This window comes from Citrus clementina, unplaced genomic scaffold (assembly GCF_000493195.1).
Source record: "Citrus clementina cultivar Clemenules unplaced genomic scaffold, Citrus_clementina_v1.0 scaffold_3, whole genome shotgun sequence".
In the NCBI taxonomy this organism is placed as follows: domain Eukaryota; kingdom Viridiplantae; phylum Streptophyta; class Magnoliopsida; order Sapindales; family Rutaceae; genus Citrus; species Citrus x clementina.
In genome coordinates, this window is record NW_006262339.1 from 39,637,185 (window position 1) to 39,650,716 (window position 13,532).

The following is a 13,532-nucleotide window of genomic DNA, read 5'->3' on the forward strand; positions in this document are numbered from 1 at the left end:
TATTGACAACGTCGAAGCAGCCAAGCCACTGAAGCCAGCATCTCGCTCTATCCAATCGCAGTCTTTTAACTTTTTTATTTTTTGTTCAGTTCCAACTTCCGACGTGTCCTGACGAATTAAATTAGATCACTCATCGAGTATTTATCAGATTTGTTCGTCGGCAAAAGAAAAAATAATCATTTGATCGGGATGGCGATGGCGCGTCGCATGGCGACTTTCATTTGCTTGTTTGTGGTTGGTCTGTCGTTTGCGGCCGCCGGCGATGTGACACTTGACGATGACGATTCCTCTCCTAATATCCCTGGCTGTAACAATAAGCTCCAATTGGTAACCTTCCTTTTCCTCAAATCAGGGCAGTCAATTTCAATTGTGCTTAATGAATTGCCGATCTGATTGTTAATTACAAAATTTGTTCAAATTGAGTTGAAAAACTGCTCTTGTTTACTGTGATGTTTGGTACAAAGGGACCGTATTATTAGTTTTTTATGCACCAATTTGATGATTGACTTCGAGAATAACAAAAAGGCAAAATGCTTGCTTAAACAGTCTCTCACTGATTGAAAAATACTAAGAAGTTAGCTTAACAACTCAAGTCTGTGTTTGATGACTACTGCATTGTTGAAATATCAACAAGCGTGTTGAGAGTTCTGTTTTCTTTCTTCTTGTCAATGAATAGAAGATGTATATTTCGAATTGAATCTTGAGTTCAAACATAGAAATTATTTACTTTTTAAATTGTAAATATGGGAAATGCATATAAAATAATGGTAACTTGGAGCATTTTTCAAAAAGTTACTATTTATATTAGAGTTCGGCAATGATGCATATAAGACTTTAAGGTTTCTTTTCTTTCCCTTTTTTTTTTAAACCAATCAATAATACATCTATCCACAGACAACAGTTGTAAACTAGCAAAGCACTTCATCAGATATCTTGAGAATTCATATTTCTTGGTTTGTAGTAAATTAAAGGGGGGGGGACATGAGAGTAGAATAAAGTTACAGTATCATGATTGTGTTTATTAGAGCTCAAATCCTATTTGAGGAGGGAGTTTAAACCATATTGTTGGTACTTACCTATGAGATTAAAACTTTTCAGTGAAGTGATTACCCAACGTGGTAATAGAGCTTATTTGACCAAGTGGTCATGTGCCAGAATTCCCTTTTTGTATTACTTAGTTCACAATTAGTTGTATGTGATTTTTTTGATATGTTTGTGGTTATGGATCTTAAATACTTTTGGTTAAATGCTAACCAAGATGTTAAACTTTGGGCTAAAGATGTAACGCCAATAAGATAATAAACATGTAAAAGCAAAAATCTCTAAATCTTTCTCTTTGATTTCTTCCATTAATGTGGTGGAGTTTTTATCAAAATCAAGCCAATCAAAATTGAGATAGGGAAATAAATTAATGAGGAAATAAAAAAGTGACTTTTAGAGAGACAAGGATTAATGAGGAAATAAAAAGGTGAATTTTAGAAAGACAATGACAAATATAAATAAATCAAGGTAATGAAGTATTAACAGGCGAGGAGTGTGGGTGTGCGTGCATGTGTGAAGCAATTTAAAGGGTCATTCAGTGACTCCCTCTCAATCGCGTATGTGAGGAAACATTATATTTACTTGAGAAAATAAAATTATGTCCACTTTTGTGCTTTACATATAGTTTGTCATGCATTTTACATCTGAACTTCCAGCACAAACTCCTTTTCCCAGTTTCTTTATTTTGTTTTTGAAATAAAACATCCGTTTGGTTGGACAGAATCTAAATTTCCTAATTGACAGGTCAAGGTTAAGAATTGGGTTGATAATGTTGAAGGTGAAAGCTTTGCAGGGTTAACTGCAAGATTTGGATTGCCTTTGCCTTCTGATGCTGCAAAGGCTTTTAAACTGCCTGCTGTTTTATCAAATCCTTTAAACTGCTGTTCCACTGCTTCGAAGGTTTGGCTTGGCATTTGTTTTACTTGATTGAACTTGCCACATTTACTCAGCATATAACAATCCAACATTAAGTTTTCTTCTATAGCTTCTCTCCTTCTCTCTGTTTTCTTGTTTCAAAGAATCTTTTTCCCTCCTTTCAGAAAAAAAGAGACTCTTATCCGTTGTCTGGAATTTGGATTATAAAGCATTGTTTTAAAATTTAAAGTTGGTGGAGACTGAAAGACCATTTCCTTCCTCAGTTTCCTGAACTTGGTGGATAATTTTGAGAACGTGGAAAATTATGAGAAACATCGTACTTCGAATTTCTGTTTAAAAAATGGACAACAAGAAAATTCACCTTAATAGTATTTCAAATTCAATTTCTGAATCATGTGCTCTCTTGCCGTTGTGTAGCTATCTGGCTCTATTGCTTTGTCTATGCGTGGTGATTGTGCCTTCACGACTAAGGCAGAAGTAGCTCAAGCTGCAGGTGCTGCAGCTCTGGTTGTGATAAATGACGAAGAAGGTTTAAACTTTTAGTTATCATGTGAATATGAATAAATTTTTTGATAAAACTAAATTGTTGACTTTTCTGGCTTTTTTCTGCACTTTTTCAGATCTTTACAAGATGGTTTGTTCTGAAAATGATACTTCTTTAAACATCTCGATACCTGTATTGATGATTCCAAAGTCAAGAGGAGATGCTCTTAACAAATCTATTGCAGATAAACAGAGAGGTGAGGTCCTCGATTTTTTCTACAATGTCAAACTTTGATTTCATTTTTTTTCAAACAAATCTACTGTATCATTTTTCAGATCACATTTCCTTCTTCTTAAATTTAAAACAATTGAAGAATTTTGTAAATGTCTTATCAGTAATATCTTGCTGTATGCAGTCAATATATTAGTTATTAAAGGTGAAAAAATGTTATCATTTTGTTCAAAGGGCAGGATCACGTAATAGAAAATCTGGTATGAATTCAAACTTTTACAAACTATAGTTCTGCTTTATATTTTAAGCTCGGGACTCTTAGTTGTTATCTTAGTCTTAGAAGTTTCATAGATGTCTGGTATTTCTGCATTTTCAGCGGTAGAAATCAGGCAGTCAGATAAGCCAAATTTCAGCTAGTATGCATCCCGTACATACTTGATCATGAGTATGTCTGATACAAAGGTTATCAAATAGTGTCTGCGTATGTGCACTTTGTAAATCATGCTCATAGTTGTCATAATAAACTTGGTTTCTAACGACATTTGCATTTATCCCTAGCGTGATTGTACTCTTAAATTGTTGGGTTTATTTTTCTTTTATGATCTTTTATGGCTGAGCATATAATTTTCCAATGCAGTGGAACTTTTACTATATGCGCCAAATCGTCCAGATGTGGACTTTGCAGTTATATTCCTCTGGATGATGGCTGTCGGAACAATTATCGCTGCTGCACTTTGGTCACTTTTAACTAGTGAGCAGACTGATGAGCGCTATAATGAATTATCACCAAAGGTTTATAACACATCTCTCCACCTTCCTTCTATTTTTTCTTACTTTCTTATTTATTTCTTCTTGTTGTTGTTGTTGGGGGGTGTGTGTGTGCATGTGGATAATCCAGTTCTTTGGTTGGATTGCCTATCTCATTGATATGTTGACATAAGCTACAGCGATATTTCTTGTGTGCAAAACACTTATTTGGTTGTGCAGTAGTTAGATCTGACCTGCAAATGAGAGCAAATGGACCCAGGCTAACCTTTGCCTAGTACACTTCACCAGCTCCTAAAGAGCTTTAGAGCACCGCCCAGTGAATAATGGCAGCCTAAAATGACGTGGCGGGGATGAAAGAGGGCAACTATATCTTGATATGAATGAATAACCTGTAGGGGCTTCAGTATAAATGAAATTGTTGATTGCACCGTTCGTATTTGGTTTCAAACTGCCCTGATGAACATTGCCTCACCTACCATTTCCTTACTTGACACTTTTGTTGATGCACTGTCTAATTGCTCTCTTGATTCAACCAAGAGCTCAGGGTTAAAACCCTTTGAATCACCTACCTGGTAGTATCCAACCAATTTCTATCAAGGTTGTAGGGTCTTGCAGTAGGAAACTGTAGGGGTTATAACCATATTTCACATCAAGATCAACATTATAATTTGAGGAACCACTTAGGACTTGTTTAGGTAAAAGGATTGAAGACGTGGTGCCACCTCCTGAAATCAGTTTAGGCATGTTGTAGATGGTAATGTTGCATTCTAGATTTTGCCAGAATTGAGACTTAGTTGACCTTGCTCTAAGATTTGTTCAACCATGCCCAGAGCTTTGAGGGCATTGATACCATTTATGTTCGTGATATCAGGAATCAGTAATGGTTCACTAAGAAATAAGGGCTGCTATCACTGGACTATTGTTGGAAATATATAGATGTCCATAACCTGTAAAACCACCTGTGCTTGTATTTACATTTCATTTTGATATGCTTGCTTTCTTAGGTGTCACATGCTGACTCTTTTCATTTACTGATTAACTTGGAATTTATTTGAATTCCCCCCCCCCTTCAATTGTTATATATGCACTTTGATCATAAGAAGCAATTTCTAAGTTTAGGCTTTCTTTTTTCTTTGTCTAGGAATCTTCCAATCTTGAAGCAGTCAAAGATGATTCTGAGAAGGAAGTCCTTGATATCACTGCAAAGGGTGCTATAGTTTTTGTTATAGTAGCATCCACTTTTCTGGTGCTGCTTTACTTCTTCATGTCATCTTGGTTTGTGTGGCTACTGGTTGTTCTCTTCTGTATTGGCGGCATTGAGGTAGAACACTTGTTTTGTAGTATATCTTTTTTACTTTTGTGCTGCCAGAATAAGATAATGACTGCATGATATTCTGAATGAACATTATTAAATGCATGATCTCATCTGTAGTCAAAAACATGTGTTATTTTGTTTTTAGCATGTGGAATAGCTTATTTGAGGAGAAGTGATAAAATAATCTTGTCCTGCAGCCTTTTGTTTTTTGATCATTGGTACAGTTCTTGACCTTTCAGGTTTTTGAATGTTATCATTCATTTCTTTTTCCTTGGTTCTAGAATAGCTAATTCAAAATTTTTGTTAGCAACGCTAAATTTATATGAAAAGATAACTTTCTTCATTGGTATATGTACTTGTCAAACAAGCTGTGTGGATTTTGGATATTCAGTTTGTGGCAGGCCTACAAATTATTTTAAATTTCTTTCCAAAGTATGATATGAGTGTGCTACATTTTTTTTTATGTGTATTGTTGAAAATGTGAGTACCTTTATTTGAAAATTTACTGGTGGGATGTAATTATTTTCTAGACGATAATTATATTAGGGCACTAGCAAGCATTTTTTGCTGTTGTAATATCTAGCTTGTGGTCCATTTTTGTGAAACGCGCATCTAAACATTATAGAATAACATTGTTTATTTTTTCTCATTGTTGCAATTTTCTTTTTGCTGATGATATGTTGTACCAATTAACTTGTTATGCTTATTAATTACTTTTCAGGGAATGCATAATATTATTGTAACACTAGTGTTGAGGTATGTGCAGTTTTTTTGCTTTTGATCCATCAAGTTGCTGATTTGTATTAGTAGTTCTCCTTTGCTCCGACCATTGAAAAGAAAACAAGTTTTCTGGTCATTCTTATTTATACGTAAACATTTTATTTGCTGTTCAGTAAATGTAGAAATTGTGGGCGGAAGACTGTGCATTTGCCTCTCTTGGATGAGGTTTCTGTTCTTTCGCTTGTGGTGTTGCTCTTCTGTGTTGTGTTTGCTGTTGTCTGGGCTGTACGGAGGCAGGCATCATATTCTTGGGTTGGTCAAGATATTCTTGTAAGTCTTAGCTATGTGTCTGCTCATTAGATTTTTAGGTATTGTCTATTGTTGCAGAGATATATGCCAATTAACCATATAATAGCTTTATTTAAAACATCTTTGAATATAATTTTTCCTTTTTAAAAAGCTAGCTTTTTAAATGATGCTCATCAACTTTGGAAATTGACAGGAGTTTGAAAACAAGTTGTTTTCCCCTCTAGTGGTCTCATTTGAGTCATAGCAATACAGTATCAAACCATAATGTTCATGTTTACACATCTTTCCCGAAACATGAGAGCAATTTCTTTAGTGATCATGGTCCAATCTGAAATGATATAGGTCATTAAAAAGGTTTTCTTCTGTTTTTTGATGTATTTGCTGAGGTATATATGCAGAAGGGGTGGAGGAGAAGATTTTAACATTGTCACATTCTAATTATACCACTGTGTTATTACACTAAAAACACGAATGGTTTTGGTTGGCAATCATACTCATTGTGATACTAGAGTTGAATTAAAAACTTAGTATCTTCATGCATTATGAGGTATTTGGTACTTCAAGCACGTTTTTCTTACAATGAAAGCACAAAAATGGATTCACAAAATTACGCGGGTCTTTTTCTCCTGTAGAGGGAATTTCTTGTCCATTTTCCCTTTCGAACTTTTCAGGTTTTTAAGTCTGTCCCTTCTAAACTGTCCCTTCTTGATTTCCTTTGGGGGTAAGGTTGTCCGTTAAGACCCGTGTTCTTGAGCTTTTGCCCTTCTAAGCAAGAAAAAAGTTTTAATCTAGGGAGACCCTTGAAGTGAAAAGTCAAAAAAATTCTATCATCTTCTTTCTCTTTTAATGTGTCACTTGTACATGCATCTGCAGGGATGCAGGGAAACAGTCCTGAAACTGTCTTGTCTCATAGTTTGGATCATTCAGTTTGTCTTCCATAACCTTAATTTGAAATGATTATTAAAATTAATACTTTTACTGCTAGTGTTGCTTTTATTACATTTTCTTTCTATTGGCTGTCTCATGGCCTGGTTGAAATATTATCAAAAATCTTCCACTTCCCTCCCATTGACTACCCTAATAATGGAACTTTTGTTGACAGGGCATCTGTTTGATGATAACAGTTTTGCAAATGGCTCGATTACCTAATATCAAGGTACCTTAGTACTGTTGGTTTTCTAATAAGGACTCATCTCCTGTACCTATGCTCTGATTGAGAATCATAATTCAGGTTGCTTCGGTGCTTTTGTGCTGCGCATTTGTTTATGACATCTTTTGGGTCTTCGTCTCACCACTAATTTTCCATGAAAGCGTTATGATTGCAGTAAGTTTTAACGTTAATTTTGTTTCTCCTTTTTTTCCCCCTTCACAAGAGAAAAAAAAAAGGAATCATGCTAATTTCTGCTTCTTTTTCCTACCTGCAAATAAGATTACATTAATTATCTTGTTGTCATTACTAAAACACACTTCCTTTTATACCAGGCATGAAAAGGGCAAAAAAAAATGGTTACGTTGGTTTGAAATTGGATCTAGTGCCTATTTTGTTATATTATTTTATTTGCTGATTACAGCATTGAGGGTTAGAAATTGGATCTAGGGCCTATAATGGTGTCTATGTAGGAAATCCTGCCAGTAGACTGTTTTGGGTTGATGACAAGTGTTTGATTTGTGATGCATCAGAGAAGACCTAGGTTTTAATTTACTATGGGTGCCCTATTCCCATCTCTATTGACCATAGGGAAGGTGTGACCCATCAGGGTGGGCCAGACATGATGAGGGTGTCATATGATTGGGTTAGGGGAATGGCACAGTCCCACACATAGAAACTGGGTTAATCCGAAGGATATAAGGATGGATATGTAGTCTCAACTAATAGTCTTATTTTTTGGGTGACAGCAAGCTTTCTGCACGAGTAAAAACAATTGAGTTGATATTAGTAAATTGATTCATCTGAATTTCTTTTTTTTTAAAAAAAAAAATGTCTAGACTTGCTTTATTTGTATGCTTTTAGTTTTTTGTATTATTTACATCCTATTAGACTGGTAGATTGTATTTACATATCAACAAAGGATAAAAAACTTTAGCTGAGTGAAAGTGCTGTAAGAAATTTTCTTATGGGTTTATTCTATTGATGTAGGTTGCTCGAGGTGACAACAGTAGTGGAGAATCTATTCCCATGCTTTTAAGAATCCCTCGACTTTTTGACCCTTGGGGTGGTTATGATATGATTGGCTTTGGGGACATTCTCTTTCCTGGTTTGCTAATTTGTTTTGCATTCAGGTACTCAATGTTAAAATGCATTCAGGATCCATGATATGATGCCTTCTTCCTGAAAAGAGTGGAATTACAGGAGATATCCATAAATTTTTTGTGTATAGTTTGCCGTGTAATCTGGGAGAACAGGGATCCTTTTAGTTCAACCAATAGCCTATCTTTAGAGTTTTATCATCAGCATCAAAGTTTTATTATCTTAGTATTATTAAAATTATTATTATTATTATTACTACTAGTACTTTTTGGTGCCCTCTCATAATGCTAGGATTTGGAAGTTGTTGTGGGCAATGACTTCGATCAAGAAGTTGCTTCAAGATCTTATATGAATTGGCACCAGATTCCAGGCAGAAAATTTTGACTTTATTTGTGGGTTTTTTTTTTTTTTTGGGTTCACATTGTGTCTGGGTTTTATTTCTTGGTTTTTGAGTTTTTGATTAGGCTGGTGTCAGAAGGATGTTGCCCTTGTTTTGACTTTGGGTTTTTTTTTTCCTGTTTCTCTTTCTGTGTTTGATTGTCTCAGATATGACAAGGAAAACAAGAAAGGTGTGGTAAAAGGATATTTTCTCTGGTTGATAATTGGCTATGGTTTTGGTAAGTACCTTAGCATAGTGGTTTACATTATTATTATTCCTTTATATATTACTTCATTGTTATTTCTTACTTATTTTGTGCTCAATCACAAGCTTTTTAACTTTAGGATATATAGGCTGTTTTAAATGAATGTTAACCCAAGTTAACTCAATTATACTTGTTTTCAATGTTTCTTGTAATGATCTTTTGTTTTGATCCATAACTTGTGCTTTGAAGTGTCTGGAATTTTCTTTCTAACGCAAATGTGTATGTTCTCAAAATTTGCTTGGGTCACATTTGATTATCACCTTCACTTCATTGTCTTTTGATTGATGAGCTTATTACATATGACAAATATTAGAATCTATAAAATGTCCCAGACAAGTAATGATGACAAACTTGTATCATCTTGTCCTGCTGCAATATAAAATTCTTGGTAACCTGAAAGCGTATTTTTATTATATGTATGTCAAAATGGAGGTCCAAATTTTTGTTTCTTTTCATAGTAGTTGTTTAGCTTCTATTCAAGGTAGCTGCAATCAGGGATAGAACTCATGCACATATCTGTGAAGTTCTCAAAAGATTATGTTAGATATCACCACTTCCATTTCCTCTCCTTTTAATAATTTGGCATGTGGCACACTGAAGCTCAATTTTCTATTCATTTTTTATCTTACTGTATGTGCCCTGGTGGCAATTAGTTGCAAGTGTACATGAAGAAGTCTTCTTGCCGTCGTATTTCTTTAAATTGCTTTTGCACTGCAGGTCTCTTCCTTACATACCTAGGGTTATATCTAATGAACGGGCACGGCCAGCCAGCACTTCTATATCTTGTTCCCTGTACGCTAGGTAATAATATTGTGTGATTCTAGTTGGACAGGGAGTAGTAGTACATCATCCCTGTATAAATAAAAAGAAGTTCTTTTCACTTACCTCTTGATTTTGCATTACCAGGACTTACTGTAATACTGGGTTTGGCGAGAGGGGAGCTGAAACATCTTTGGGATTATAGTAGGGAACCATCTTCAGATATGAATCGTCCAGTAGAAGCATGAAGAATCAGAATTGGTTTTTAATCACTCTTAACAGAAATCAAAACCCAGCCCACTCTGCAAAAAGCTGGGCATGCAATGGGGTTTGTTGTTGACTCAAGGTTTTCTTTTGGTTCAACTTGGGATGAAGGATACAGTGATAAAAGAAGTGGTAGCCATATAAGGTCTACAGACAATTTGCCATTAGGATTTATTTTATGCCTGTGTATATTCTCGTTGCTTATATCTATTGACTGTAGCTCAATTCTTGTCACAGCATTATATTCTTGGAATATATTGCAACATGTGCAAGTTCTTTTCTTTTCTTTTTTTAATTTCATTTTTTTGCATTGTTAATCAAACATTGTGGCTGAAACTTCATGATTATGATGTTTATGCATTTTTTGTGCCTGCCTATATCGTGATAGGCTGGAACGATATATGTGATTTCTGTGGAGTAAATTTAAGAAAACAGTTTTTCTTAAAACTAGGCGTCATCTAAAACTACTATAGACTATAGGCCTATTATCCAATTTCAATAATTACCAGATCTGGAAAATAGAAACTAAATGAGAGGTACACGTCGAGTATCTTGCATGCAGGTTGTTAATAGAAAATTTTTGCATGGAAAATGGATACTTTTCAGTTGTACCAACAACAATCCGCATGCGGGTTGTTGATAGAAAATGATTACTTGCGTTCTTACTTAAATCTTTATTATTGATATACTAAGAAACACACACAAAGACTCAAGGAGAGGCAATGTTACATCATTTTTTTTTAAGTTTGAATGGGGATGAGAAATTTCACCCATTAAACATCAAACTTTGTATTTACATTATTATTCAAACTTAGGTAAAGCGGAAGTGCACCGACGACTAGTCGACCTACACCCGGCTTAAGGGCAAAGAAACTTCTAGCAATTAGCGGGATGAGGAAGCTTGCACTTATCCGGGAGCTGCATCGCAAGTTTAGGGTCTATACCAAGAGAAGGCAGCAGCTTAGAGTTCTTGTACTTGCAAAAGCATTCCAAGTCAGCATGTGAGAGCGCGGTACAACAAGCAGTCGTCGGCCGAGTTGGGTTTGGAGGCGTAACAGACGGCTTGCATGCCATCAAACCAGCACCAGTCATGTTGCATATCACTGTACCCTGAGCATGGCTGCTGCCAATGCTCATCCCTACGCCTATGCCCACCACCATTATCACTTTTACGACCAAAGCTATAATCTTTTTTAGGCTCCCCATTTCTTCTCCTAGTTAACTCCTTTGCTTTTTCTGCTCTCACAAAAATCAACATATATGGGCAAGCGTTTATATAGAGAAAAATGGATGCGGTCGTTAGTTGTACCACCATAATCCCCCCCGTGAATCAACAGAGAGCATTATTGCGGTTTCCACTCATACTCCCACTCCTACACTGTGCTGTCACGGGTTCTAGATTAGTTTTTTGCGGGTGTCCTTGTCAGGTGGTTAACCATCCATCGTAATGATCATTTACAGTAATAATATAATCTGCGCTTATTAGGAGTTTGAATTCATATAGTTATGGTACAATTCAGAAGTTTTTGAGTAGTATTCAAAAATTTATAATTATAGCTACATTTGGAAAGGGACATATAGCATCCTAAGTTTTCTGTGGGAGAACTCTAATAGTGCTACCAAGAATAGGTAACGAAGCTTAGTGGCAATAATTTGGTCTTTTCGATGTCTAAAGCAGCTAAAGTCGGAGACTGACAGATGGAATGAAAAGGAGAATAAAGTTGCAATAATATTGGGAAATTTATAAAAGAAACCATAAAACTTTTATTATTTTCATAATTAATCCTTTAAATTTTTTTCTATCAACACTAGCCAAACACAAGTTTTTCTCCCCAAATTATCCTTGTTTACAAACCAAAAACAACTTTCTTTCTCCCCTTTTATCAAACCAAACGCAACTTTGCACTCTTGAATCATCACCGGCGACGGCAAAAGGTAACGGCAAACTTCAACGACGAATGGTAAAAGTGAAATCCGATCATAATCCATCCGGATCCAACACCAATCCGCATCACTGAGTGATATGAGTTATTTTCTGAACTTGCGATAAAGTTTCAGTGCGATTGCTCGGTGCGACATGCACCTGTCGCACAAAGACAATCTACCTTTTGGTACGACAGGCACCCTGTCGCATCAAGAGGCAGATTCACCGACTCTGCCTGCCTGTCGCACCAAAAGACAGATTCATTGCAACTAGGGATGGCAAAATCTGGGTCTAGGTCCGGGTTCAACCTTTCCGGATCCAGACCCGGACGAATATTTTTCTGTACCGGACCCGGACATAACCCGCATTTTTCCAAATGGAAATTCAAATCTAGGATTTCAGCAAATTAAATACAAATCCATGGCCTAAACAAACCAAATACAAATCATCTTGGTTCGAACCCTGCAGGAACTCACGATTCGGCATTCACGAACTTGAAGGTTTGGCATCCGGTGAGACAACGAACGGTGAAGGCAAGCTCGTTACTTCTGATTGTATCGGAGCTAGTTATTGTTCGTGACGGCGGCTGATACAAGCGACAACGACGATGATTTGATGATGAACAGCCGCGAAGTTGGCAAGACGAGCTGATGATGATGATGAACAGTCGCGACGCGAAGGTGGGCAAGACGCCAAGACAAGCTGATGATGATGATGAACAGCCGCGAAGGTGGGCAAGTGAGTGTGACGACAATGATGATTTGATTTGATTTGATGAAGACGAGCTAAAGAGGGAGAGGAAATGTGTTGCTGCGGTTGTGAAAGTGTAAATGAATGAAGCTCTAGGGCACCTTTGGGTTCTTTTTTTTTTCTATTTATATTAAAAATATTTTTTTTAATTTAATATTAAAATTAATAAATATCCGGGTCCAGATTCCGGACATCCGAGTTCGCCTAAAATCGGAACCGGACCCGGACCCGGACATGTGCGGGTTTCTAAAATGGGTTCCGAATTCCGCATTTTTATACATCTGGTCCGGGTTCAACCCGGACCGGATCATCGGGTTTATCCGGGTCCGGGCCGAGTCCGAAAAAATTTGCCATCCCTAATTGCAACTGACTCTTTATTAATTTGATAGTACACAATTAATTTTTTTTTTTATAATTCAAGGCTTAATGGATTCAGTTGTGCTTGAATTATGTTATGATGGTTGGTGCTGTAGAAAATAACATTTAAAATAAGTAAATAAAAAGTCAAAAATTTTGATTAAATAAATAATATTACTTATAGGATACCGACCTTATGAACTCAACCTGGAATACGTGGTATAGAGTTCTTCACAGTGAGCCAATATTTTTTGTGACTCTCCTTTGCATCCGGCTTAAGGGTTTGCAAAACGTTTCCCTGCCATGAATTCAGCCCAAAATTTTAAGTAAGTGTACAGAACTCAAATTTAGTAATGTCAAAGATAGTATTATACGTCGACCAATACATATTACTTACAAGACGAAATTTGTCATTGAAGAACGAATAAACCTCAGCAAAGTTTATTTTAGAAGACGTCATGGTCTTCCATTGCACGATGCGAGGAATCTTCTTCTTCGTTTTCACGACCCATGCTGGTGACAAACCTCCGATCGCTTCGTAAATCCAAGCCTGCAACAACCAAAGTGAGAAAGCAATTAAAACTACCATTAAATATTTAATGTTACAGAACTTATTACTAAAAAAAAACACCTGAACCACGGACATAAAGCCGTAAAGATTGTACTTTTCTATTTTATGGTTTGGATTTTTCAACCGAATCGTCTTAAATTTCTCGTCTTTCTCATATAGTGCATTGTTAAGACTATCGTATATCGTTTCCCACGATAAACGACCGCATGGACGATTTCAAAAGTAATTTATATCATCTTCTTCGTTCAGTCAATCGAAATTGATTTGACAA

At 36.1% G+C, this 13,532-nt stretch overlaps 1 protein-coding gene across 5 annotated transcripts; it reads left to right on the plus strand.

Moving 5' to 3' along the window:
* On the plus strand, nucleotides 1-10,099 carry LOC18046070 (signal peptide peptidase-like 5). Of its 5 annotated transcripts, XM_006443083.2 has the most exons (14): nucleotides 2-327; nucleotides 1,786-1,941; nucleotides 2,335-2,446; nucleotides 2,538-2,657; nucleotides 3,270-3,424; nucleotides 4,542-4,721; nucleotides 5,437-5,471; nucleotides 5,609-5,765; nucleotides 6,847-6,900; nucleotides 6,976-7,068; nucleotides 7,882-8,024; nucleotides 8,539-8,609; nucleotides 9,354-9,437; nucleotides 9,543-10,099. In XM_006443083.2, the coding sequence occupies exons 1-14, from the start codon at nucleotides 190-192 to the stop codon at nucleotides 9,641-9,643; spliced, it is 1,599 nt and encodes a 532-aa protein (XP_006443146.1). In that variant the 5' UTR covers nucleotides 2-189; the 3' UTR covers nucleotides 9,644-10,099. The 5 variants fall into 5 exon arrangements, with proteins under 5 accessions (XP_024044232.1, XP_006443146.1, XP_024044229.1 ...); XM_024188461.1 differs by lacking the exon at nucleotides 6,976-7,068 and having other exon boundaries at nucleotides 3-327; XM_024188462.1 differs by lacking the exons at nucleotides 5,437-5,471; nucleotides 5,609-5,765 and having other exon boundaries at nucleotides 4-327.
* The last annotated feature ends 3,433 nt before the right edge of the window (nucleotides 10,100-13,532 follow it).

Excerpts from the sequence above, each read along its gene's own strand:
- LOC18046070 (XM_006443083.2), top strand. The coding sequence starts at position 190 with ATGGCGATGGCGCGTCGCATGGCGACTTTCATTTGCTTGTTTGTGGTT. Across the intron at positions 2,447-2,537 it reads TGTGATAAATGACGAAGAAG|ATCTTTACAAGATGGTTTGT; the intron begins GTTTAAACTTTT and ends GCACTTTTTCAG. Across the intron at positions 6,901-6,975 it reads CTCGATTACCTAATATCAAG|GTTGCTTCGGTGCTTTTGTG; the intron begins GTACCTTAGTAC and ends ATCATAATTCAG.